The sequence below is a fragment of the Sinocyclocheilus rhinocerous genome, unplaced genomic scaffold, assembly GCF_001515625.1.
Source record: "Sinocyclocheilus rhinocerous isolate Xijiao unplaced genomic scaffold, SAMN03320098_v1.1 scaffold1655, whole genome shotgun sequence".
NCBI classification, from domain to species: Eukaryota; Metazoa; Chordata; class Actinopteri; order Cypriniformes; family Cyprinidae; genus Sinocyclocheilus; species Sinocyclocheilus rhinocerous.
Window position 1 is genome coordinate 925,817 of NW_015655597.1, and position 11,948 is coordinate 937,764.

Sequence of the window (11,948 nt, forward strand, 5' to 3'; positions counted from 1 at the left end):
ACAATAAAAGCAGTCAAAACTAACAAAAGAGCAACAATATATAAGTGCAAGTAATCAAGTTTTAATCACATCAAATGTTCAATGTCCAACATATCATGTTCTTAAAAAGGAACAGAATATAAATAAATAAAATAACTTTAACAATAAAATAGTGTTGACTATATTTTTTCTCTCCAACTATCAAAATCTGACCATTCATTGAAAAAACGCAAAATTTTGTTTCCTATTTGTAGGAATAATTTAATATTTAAATAACCTGTAACACAAGCACATTTTAACTCAAAACATTTCACAAAAATATGTTAAGTTTCAAATGACAAAAGGAAATGATTTCATATGCATTATACATGACATTTAGACCAGTCAGTTAAAGGCAATTTTGTTAGGCTATAGAATGGCATAATTTGTTTGCAGATAAGCCTACCACTTTTTTAATAGTTTTTAAAGCAATGGAATAAATATTTACACAATTTAAGTATGCCTCAAGGGTAAAATTACTTTTCGAGCCTTTGTATATTCAATTCATAACTGTTTCCCTTCATTTTTAAACGCTCTTAAACGCTCAGCTTTACGGTAATACCGTAATACCCACTCCGGGTCAGCTTGAAACGTGCCTGACTGAAATGCACAAGCCGCAACATTTTCTGTTTTATCTGCTCATCATATTTTTTTTTAATTCTCTAAAATACACAAATATGATCGAATCGATTAAGTGTAACATTATAAGATTAAAAAGGGGGGAAAATAAAGAACGACGGAAAAGAGAGGTCCATCGAACAGATGACGTGTTACAGCGGCCGGGTCCTTGCTTCTTCCGGGTCGGTGTAAATAGTGTGCGGTCCTGTCATACAAGTCAGTAAAATGTAAGTAAACCATTTATAATATAACAGCACTTTGTTTTAGTGACATAATGTATCTTATTTTTAATTAACTCCATGAATATGTGTCTTTGTCTGCATTAGGTCGAAAGTAACGTTTAAAATCACGCTGACGTCGGACCCTCGGTTACCATATAAAGTGTGAGTGACACATCATTCAATAAATGACACACATTAAATATTAATATTCATGTTTTAACGGTTGTATTAGCCTTAATTTGGTTGATTTTATTGATTCTGATAAGAACATTTATTAATATGTGCCCTAGCACTTTAGCTCGAAGAGTTAAATAGTTCCCCCCCCCCTCTTGATTTCATTCATTCATTTCTCTGTTAATTAAGTAATTAATAAGATAATGGCCTGACTGGGTTTTAGGGGTATACTCCTAGTATTAGTTTTTTGGGGGGTATTTTAGTGTTTTTAGTTTTAGCACAGCTGTCAGCTGAGAAATATAAGACGGTTCTAGATAAAATAGGTGAAACATTTTAACTACTAGATATCACCATACTTCCCCATGTTGATTAATAATAGTACATGGACACATTTGTTTTGTATTACACGTTTTCTAAAATGTAAATATTAAATATGCAGATTAGTCATTATCCACAATTAAATCAGGTGATTGATAAATGGACAAACCCACCTGTCAAAACCATCAGAACATAGATAGCGATGAAACTGCAACATGTGGTGTATGTTAGTGCTACTGAAGTTGAAGTGGAGATTTCTGGCTCAGTGCATGAGAAAAAAAACTCATTTTGAGGAAACAGTCTTTAAAGGAATAGTTCACCCAAAAATGAAAATTTGATGTTTATCTGCTTACCCCCAGGGCATCCAAGATGTAGGTGACTTTGTTTCTTCAGTAGAACACAAATTATGATTTTTAAGTCCAGCCGTTGCAGTCTATCAGTCGTATAATGCATGGCAATGGTATATTTATATAATTTTTGACCTCTAATACACCACTATGTCCAACTGTCTTTGGGTGCGCGCATGGCATCCGGTGCGTGAGGTGTGTACGCTCTGGCGTAGTTTACGTTAATGGGTGTGCTGATATCCAGCCGAAGAGCAATCAACCATAACTTGAGGCGAGCAGGCGCAGAAGTTGGGAATACGTGGAAAGTCACCACTCCCGAATGAGTTCGCGCGAGAGAATGTAATCTTTTAGTGTATTGCAATTGAAATCTACAGATGCAAATAGATCAACTGTTGTAAAATAAACTGTACATTTTCTTTCTCCTAGTCTGAAAGAAGCATAACATGTTGTTGAAGAAAAATAGCCAAAAACCTAAAAATTGACCAGTGCATGGGGGCGAAAAAAAACAGTGTTCTTCATCTGTCTGCCATATTGATTACAATCACTGTAATAGTTCTGTGGTCAGTGGTAATCTATGGATGTCATACTGTGTCTGATGGGTGGGCAGACACATTCTGTGTGGGTGAGAGTGGTCTATCAAGGGCCATTCAAACAGGCTGATTTACCAGCTCAAGTCAGAGCACTGCAATGCTTATGGTCACCGGTTATTTTGGATGATTTTTAACATGCCAAGTTTTTGCAAATATCTTTGATCTCATTGAGTGGCTGAAATATTAATATATTTCTGCAGTCATCAAAGTTCTCATATATCTCAGCTCAGCTATTAACACATTTTAAACTCTGTTTCATCACATTCTAGGATTACTATTATACATAAAAACCCTTATACAACACTGACAGGTATACTGAGATAAAAGACAAAAAAAATTAATTATCCCATCGGTCACTATTGTTGCCGTCAACATGTTTGCTCATTCTATAATCACACACAATAAAACTGAATAATTGTAAATACATATATTAATACTAAACTCCTTAAAGATAATGTGTACCAAAAGTCTTTGTCATATCTTTATGTTAACATACTTTACTGACGTTTTGTTTTGGAGCTTTGATGCAGCCATCATCATCTCATAGTGCAAACAGGAAGTAAATTGCCCTGGTTATGTGACAATTTGCACTAACCATGTGACATTGCACATATTTAACTGAGACCCTTTATTTTTTCCATATTTGCAGGAAATGCACTAAAACACCAGTCAGTAACATTTTTAGAGATTTATAAATGAAAACCTAATTTATGATCATTGTTGTGACATGGGATTAAATGTGATCTGGTGTAAAACAGAATTAGACAGTAAGATCTTTTGAGCTTTGTTTCTTGACAAGGCACATTCACTAATGCTTTCTACACAGGGTGGTTCTCATTGTGTGTGTGTGTGTGTGTGTGTTACTGTTGCACCAAGATTCATTGGCATAATTGTATTTCAGATTAAGTGTACCTGAGAGCACGCCGTTCACGGCCGTTTTGAAGTTTGCAGCGGAAGAGGTGAGTTGATTCATCTTCTGTTTTTAATGAGTTCACAGTCTTATTGCAACCTCTTTTGAAAATTTATTTTTGAGAGATCTGCTGAAATGTAGGACTATGCATTTGCTTCTGACTGACGATAGTTTAAAAAAATATCATGACAAATTCTCTACTGTTGTTGGAGTATTACTGACTCTCTGTCAGATTTGCTTATTTCTATGCAATCATTGATTAAACTGACATGGATCATAGCAAAGATCATGACGTGAACTTTACAGGGTTTCCGTGGGTCTTAAAGTCTTAAATTTAGTTATTAAATTTAAGGCCTTAAAAAGTCTTAAATTGTACAAGAAAGTCTTAATTATGATTTCAAGAGGTCTTAAATTTGGGGACGGAAAGACCAGAATTGCGATTTGGCTGAATGTGATGATTAAACTTCAAAAGGCTATGATTTCATGATATAAACATGAGCGCTGCAGGTTCAAAGTCCGGTGCTGCTTTGTGTACAGCAGTTACCGGGGAAACAGTTATATTTCTACCAAACGCTCCACCTGCTGTCAGAGAATGGATGATTTTTTCAATACATTTTCAATAAAACTGTTGTTTTGTTCAGAGTTCAGACAGATGCAAAAATTGACCCATGTTTTTACCCTGCAAACACGCAGAGCTTTAAATGTGAACTGGTAGATCGATAAGAAGACAATGCATTATAAAAATCTAATAGGGGTGTACGATATGCATGGTCTGCGATAATATCGTAATTGTTGTTTTAATGATGTGCAATTTGATATTATCGAGTATATCGCGAAAAGCAAACAAAACACCTACAGAGTGCGCGATGAAGTCTAGCAGGTTAGACTAGTGCGCGTGTATTTATAGTGCGTTCTTTCACTGCATGAATTAGTCTATTAAAATGCATTTAGAATTATATAATTCAAGATATGGGGCAAAAAATGCATATATTTATATCACGATAGTCCTTAAGATATCAACACAATAACAGGCTCAGCAAAATATTGTCTAATTATCGTTATTGATAAAATCCCAGAAAATTGAGATATAATTTTTTGTCAATATCGCACACCCCTAATTTATGTTATTTAATTGATATAATTTATTGATAATAGTTTAAATTAATATAATAATTAATACTTTTGACTCATCTATTTTCTTAGAATGGTTTAAAGGCTGAAATTTAAAGTTTATCATTTTATAAAACTTTAAAAAAAAATCTTTTTTTAAAACTTGCATATTTCCTGTTTTTGCTCTATTTCTCCAACAGAAATAATTCCAAACAAAGCCACAGCGCTGTTTTGCATCTCTGAGCAACATGACGGTTTTTCGTTCATGAATGTATCAACCGTTTAAATGATTGGTTCAATCGCAATGACTCACTTATTAACAGTGACTTGCTGCCACCTACTGGCAAAGGTCTTAAATTTGAGCTTAAAAATCATGCAGAAACCCTGCTTTAGCTCAATTATATCCTATAGCAATAGTAGCGTGTCTATTTTGAGTCTCTCTGAGCTCTTTTGAAACATATTCAGACTTATCTCTGTGTCTGCAGCCTCTTGTGTTAAAATCAGAACAGGATCAATGCAGAATCAGATAATACAGTTGGCTAGCATCCCAGTCAAACTCTAGGGCCAATGTTACTTTGACTACAAGAATTTGATTTATGGGAATGCAACAGTAATTGCACAGTAAACAGTAAAACTTGATTTTATAAATTTATATTGTTTAAAAAAAATGGCATACACATTTAAGAGAGACTAATATTGTTTTTTTTTCCTGATATGATTTAATATTATGATATATATTGTAACACTTAAGTGCCCATATAAGTTTGATTTTTTTTTTTTTTTTTTTTTACTATTCATTATTACCATTCAATTCAGATTGTAAGCGTTGTTTTCATTTTGTTAGGTGAATTTTGAGTAAATATTGTGTAAAAGTATTTGTTATATTTCAGCAATTTTGTGTACATCTCAGTTGCAGCCAATTACATTATATTTAGATATATACAATATATTTGCTTTTTTCTATTTTGCTGTATCAGTGTTGGCCATTGAAAAACCTATTTAGTCGACTACTTGACTTTTGAAACTAGAACATGTAAGGCCTAATATTATCAAGCTGATACCATAATGAAAAAACACAAATAATGGCTGATATCGATATTTTCAATGATATGATTTCCCTCGTGATTAGCCATAAATCTTTTGAAATTAGGGTCAAATTTGACAGAACCGTCTTGATTTCCTGTGGGCTGTCTATGTCTGTTTCACAGCTGTATTCAAGGCACGCAACCATACGGCATGACAGGGTAATGTTGCAGATTAGCTTGGGTCGTTGCTCCTTTTTGACATAATGAAATGCCAAATCTGACAACCTCATAATAGGAAGATATAATGCATCAAGTGGAAGCCAGAAAGAATGATAAAGTGCCTTTTAAAAAATGCACTGGCTTATTTTCAGCTTTTTTCCACCCTCTCAAAAATAATTTTTGTATTCCCGCTTCAGGTTATGGTTATGTGATCTTTCATGGTTTTTGTTGTCTCTTTTTCTCCTGACAAAACAGACTGACAAAAAGTAGGCAAAGGAGAATTAGAAACTGAATAAACTCCTACAAAAAACTGTAATCCATGAATTATATATGTATTTTCGAAACAGAAACGGTTACATACTTGATTTTGCTAATTCTAGTCACTAATTCTGGTGCTAGCCTGGCTTCTTGCTCCCCTAAAGTTAGTTTTATGCTGTTCAAGGGTGTAGAAATGCCTTCAGGTCACCCGGCGAGTTTTTCAAAGCCCCTTCAGAACGAATTTGCCTTTTTTTCCCCAAAAAGTGGCTCTTTGTGACACAGTTTTCTTCTATGCTCAGCCCAGAGAGCTCTTTCTTCACACGTTTGAAGGCTGCTGTTCTCTAGGACAGACTCTTTAAATCACCTGACGCAAACACAGACTCGAGTTGATTTTTTCTTATCCTTGCCTGACAGAGAGACTGTGTTGGGCTGTTTATGGGACGTATTTGGCTGTCAGTATAAGTTTTTGATGGATTGAACAATAAAGCATGTTTTCTTTTTTCCTTTTAAAGTTTAAAGTGCCAGCAGCCACCAGTGCCATAATTACAAATGGTAAGTTGTTGATATTAATATTATTATGCTCATATTTGATCAAATCCTTAAACCAGTAGTTCTCACCTTTTTTTGACTAATTAAACTAAAATAATCAGGTTTTCCCAAACCTTGGAAACTTTTATTCAAAGAAGGGAAAAAAAACTGTGGTTAAAAATTAGAAATATCTTGATTTTTAGTTTTATTCTATTTTAATGTTTTTTCTGTCTTATTTTAAATAAATTTTAGTGATCTTGGGGCCCCCTTGGAAGTTTGCTGATGCCCCCTAGTGGGCTCCAGCCACCTTGTTGATAACCAGTTCTTTAAACCAAAGTATTTAACTTCACTGTTACTTTTCAAAGCAGCCAGACTTACAAAAAACACCCAACAACCACCAGAACACCTTAGCAACTACAGAGTAGCATCCTGGCAGATGCTCACATCACCTTAGCATCTTCATTGGGTTGGGTTCTTTGTCAGCTGCACTAAAAAATAACAACGACAGTTGCTCAAATTACGAACAACTGACTCTTTAGGAACTGTTTGTTTTTTGTGAATCAGACAAAACGTCTGCTGATTCCTTCACTTAATGAATTCACACAAAATGAACTGATTTGTGTAATTACATAGTTATAGAGGGAGACTACAGGGGCTATGCTGCGTCATGAGTGATTATTAAACAAATCATTAACAGAGCGAAGATATAACTCACCACTCACAGCACAGGACAGTTATTGTAAATGAGATTGTTTGAATTGTGATAGTTAAGCATTTCAGCACGTCAAGGGTTTCTCTGTGCTCTTGCCCATCTGTCTAATTCATTGATTGTCTTGACGAATGATTGTTTTGTGTATGTATTCACATTGCGATGCTGATGCTGATGTTCTTTGTGATTATTTTTTGTGAAGATGGCATCGGAATCAACCCGGCGCAGACAGCAGGTTGGTGACGCTCCTTCACTTGATCAGGGCTGCCCTCTGCAGCAGCATCTGGCTGTAATAAATGTAATTTTGTCTGCCATAAATTATTTAGATATATCCAAATGTCACACAGAACTGGAAATAGTGATATTTGTTCATGTTTTTTGTTTTGTTAGTGCTTTAATCCACCTTCTATGTTTTTTAAACTCCTTTTTCCCTGCATTTTCTCATAGTCACCTTATGAAATTATACCTCATCTTTCTCTCACTGTTTACTTGCATGGCTGCAATTTTCCTGCCTATCCTTCATAATCACTCGCATGGAAATGAATGGATCCTTCTGTTTACTGCCTCATATTGTTCATGTTTATCCACCTGGAGACCTTTTGAGAGATCGAATGATTTCCTGAGACTCCTTCAATAGGCTTTGCATGGGAATTTCACATATTACCTAATGAATATTGATTATGTGCTTCAATTATACAATTCCCCATTGTTGTGGGTTTATTCCCCTGACTAAATGTTTCTTTACAGATGTTTTCCATCCTGCTTTACTTGTCATTTAACGCTGAAGCTCTCTCTGTAATCCATTATAAACTGCCTCAATGGCGTTCTGTCAGTGTTTTCCTCCCAGAGTGCCGCGCTGCATCTAATTACGTGAAAATGGCCTGTAATTTTTCATACATGTCATGGGTTGAGACCTAAATGTCAAATGAGCTGTGATTCATTAGTTTTATAGTAGCAACATGTCTAGCCTGACCCGAATATGCAGCGGGTTTGTATTATGGAGGCATGTACCTTCAGCAAGTTATACAATCACATACTATATATAGCGCAGACGCCTGAATAGATTTAGCTTCATATTCTGAGTGAGTTACTTATATCAGAGGGAACTGAGTCATGGTTTGTTGCTTATATACAATGTACAAGTGCTTTGGTATCATTTCAGGAATTCTGATGCGAGGAAAACCAAGCTGTACCAATCAACCACCAAAAAGACCTTTATTTGCTGTAGTGTAGCTGTAATCGTACAATGTATCAGAGACTTGGTTAAATGTTGATATTCCAGATCCATCTGTAAATTTTCCTGGATATACACTGCATCGGCGGGATCGTGAGGGCAGCAGGGGAGGAGGAGTTGCAATGTATGTCTGTAACAACATTACACAGAAACAACTGGCTCATTTAGCGGATGTTGCACATGAAGCTTTGTGGATCTTGTTACGACCCAATCGTCTTCCTCAAGGGTTAAGTTGTGTCATTGCTGCTGTGCTCTACATTCCACCACGTTCTTCAGCAATGGCCCAACCTGATAGGCTAACTACACTTGGATTATTACCTTAGCAACATTGAATGTTACTACCAGCAAGCTGCAATTGTCATACTTGGAGACACAAATAGGTACAAGTCTGAAACCATTTGTAATGGACATGGACTGAAACAGGTACTGTCAGGAGCAACAAGAAAGGCCAATCAACTTGACTCTATTTTTATCAACATTTCATCTATGTTTAAGTCACCTAAGCACTTGCCCCCTGTTAGCTCTTCTGATCATCAGATCATTATGTTGAATGCTGGTAAATGGCCTTCCAAGCCCATTTGACACATCTTCTGCAGAAAACGTACCCCTGAGACAAAGAGACAACTAAGCCTTCTCATGGATAGTACTGACTTTTCTCATATTTATGAGGTTACTGACCCTGAGGTTAAGGTTAGTGACTTTACTTCCACTATTAGGTCTATGCTGGACAAAACTGTTCCATTTAAGAAAGTTTATTACTAATAATGGCAAGCCTTGGATGACCATACAAATTAAAGATCTGATAAAAGAGCGACAACGTGCATTCTGCTTTGGTAACAAAACTCGCTATACAAATTTTAAATCAACTGTTGCCAAAAAAAATGAAGACAGCAAAGATACAATATTACCAGAACGAGGTGAAGGAATTATGTTGCACCAAGCCAAAGCAGTGGTTTAACTCTGAAAAGGCATTTGATGGGAATGGAAGAAGACAGGAGAGATGTGAAGTCTCAGAAATATAACATCTTGCAACATGAGTGTGACACTTTGGCTAAGCATTTTGCTTCCGTATGGGATCAAGTTATCCACACATCTCCCTCTGAGGAAGATGTTGTCCATAAGCTGTCAGAAGGTCGAATACCTCCACTGAGTATTGGGCAAGTTATAGCTAGACTTCGCAAAGTGAATGCACTGAAGGCTGCTGGTCCTGATTGCATTCCTCCGTGGGTCTTAAAGACCTTTCATGAAGAACTGGCACCTGTACTATGTGATATCTTTAACACATGCATTCAATATAACATTTTTCCAAATCAATGGAAGGAGGATATGGTTAAAACTATTCCAAACAATTCAAAACTTAGTTTTCCAGCAGATTACCGCCAGATTTCATTAATCAGCTGTGTTGGAAAAATGTACGAAGGAATCCTCAGAGATGCCATTCTGGAGGATACAGTCACCAAGATTGCTCCATCACAACATGGCTTTATTGCGAACAGATCAACTGACATTGCTCTGATTCAGATTCTACAATTATGGCATGAAGCACTTAATAGCAATCCCACAATGGACATTCATGCTGTTTTTGTTGATTTTACTCGAGCTTTTGACACAATTGAGCATTGTCAGTTACTTTATGCTCTGGCTGATATGCATGTCCGGCGCCCCCGTTGGCTTATTGTAAATAGCTATCTGACTAACAGAGAGCAAATGGTGAAGAGGGGTCTCTGCGTGTCTAACTCCTATTTAAAGGGGTCATATGATGCGATTTCAAGTTTTCCTTTCTCTTTGGAGTGTTACAAGCTGACTGTGCATAGATAAGATCCCTGAAGTTGCAAAGACTAAAGTCTCAAAACCAAAGAGATATTCTTTATCAAAGTTAAGACTCTGCCACGCCCCCCTAAAACATCCAGCTGGTGTTCCCCATGGGGGACTTTTATCCCCTCTACTTTTTGTCATCAGTATAAACAGCTTGGATTTACATCTGCCCCCTTTGATAATTCCTGTGAAAAATGCAGATGATCTAACAATCACTGAGCTTCTAATGGGATCCTTACTTGGCCTAACTCAAAAGGCCTTGGACTCAGTGGCAGAGTGGGGACAGAAATTCTCACTGGCAATGAGTGGAGCTAAGACCATGTATATGGTAATTAGTGCTAGGAGAGATGATCACTTCCCCTCTCCTCCTCTTCCAGTAATTTCGGGACAAGTAATCAGCAGAGTCTCCACTTTTAAACTTCTTGGCGTTCAAATAACATCTGATTTGTCATGGGATGCACACATCAAGTATATGATTTCAAAGTCACGGCCAATAATTCATTATCTTAGTGCTACAAAGAGAGCGGGTCTCCCATGCAATGTTTTAATGCAAATATACTTGACTTTCATATGGCCAATTCTTGAGTGCAAGCCCAGTGTGGGGTTGGACTGCCTAAAGGTCTCTCTTATGAGTTAGAGAGGGTACAAAAACATTGCTGTCAGATAATAGGTATTCCAACTTCTCTTCCTTCATTAACCAAAAAGCGTGATGAGGCTATACGTACCTTCACTAACATACTTAAGGACGATTCATCGCCTTTGCACAGCTTCTTGTCTGTAGCTCCAGCATCTAATTATTCACTTCGTCGAAGTAGGGAACATGTTACGCCCAAAAGCAAAACAAAAAGTCATGAACTTTCTTTTATTCCCAGTGCTTTTAAATTGTTTTATAAATGACCTATTTGTGGTGTTTTGAATATGTAAATTTTGACGCATTTCAGGTTGTGCTGCTAAGAGAAAAAGTAACGGTTCTTTTTTTTTTGTGCTGCATTAACCTGCTTTGCCATTTTAAAATAAAACTAAAAAAAAAACCTGTTTGTAATATATCTCTCTGATTCTACAGGAAATGTGTTCCTGAAACACGGCTCGGAGCTACGAATCATTCCCAGAGATCGGGTTGGAGGATGTCACCAGGCCAGGATGTGACTATCCAGTACTTTTCTGTCACAGACGATGAACATGCTTATGCATTGTCCGGCCCTGAGGTGTCAACTCTCAGCTGCTCTAACTGGGACTGCTGCGGCTCCAAATCTGTCAGAGGACCTCACAAATCTCACCGAGCTGGCATCACAGCCCCCTTCTCAAAGATACACTCTTGCAGGATGTTGTCGATTTGTTGTGCCCCAAACCACTAGATCTTTTGATCTTTCACAAAATATTCCAGCTCTGTTTAAGATCGCATACATATTGTGTTCATTATGCATGCTTTTACATGTCTTAAATACATAATGTCTACTTCAAGTCCAATTAAATGTTTAAATAATGTTTAAAATATGATTCCATTTTCCATTTTAAGGAGGCAAATGAGTCATCATATTTTGTCTTTTTTTCTTTACATTTCATGTGTTATGTTTCATTAATGGTTGTTTTGAGCTCTGTTATGTAGCTGTTATTGCAGGCAGATAATGACTGTCAATTTGATGAAACTCCTGCAGCTGTGTAGCTAAACAAAACTATACAACAGTATGATTAAAAAAGCTCTAAATAAGTTAATAAAAAACTTTCATTAATTTCATAATATGCTTACTATGTAAAAAAAAAAATTAATAAATAAAAAAAATACAAAACTCTCCCCATAGTTGAAAATAAATTATATGAAATGTTACATAAACCAATTTGACACCTAAAAGTCGC

The 11,948-nt window shown here is 36.3% G+C and overlaps 1 protein-coding gene across 1 annotated transcript; it reads left to right on the plus strand.

Moving 5' to 3' along the window:
• The first annotated feature begins 761 nt into the window (after positions 1-761).
• LOC107718736 (ubiquitin-fold modifier 1) lies at positions 762-11,580 on the plus strand. The gene is made up of 6 exons (XM_016525949.1): positions 762-863; positions 963-1,019; positions 3,188-3,245; positions 6,321-6,360; positions 7,248-7,280; positions 11,158-11,580. Coding segments are annotated over exons 1-6 (273 nt in total). The 5' UTR covers positions 762-861; the 3' UTR covers positions 11,241-11,580.
• Positions 11,581-11,948: the final 368 nt, after the last annotated feature.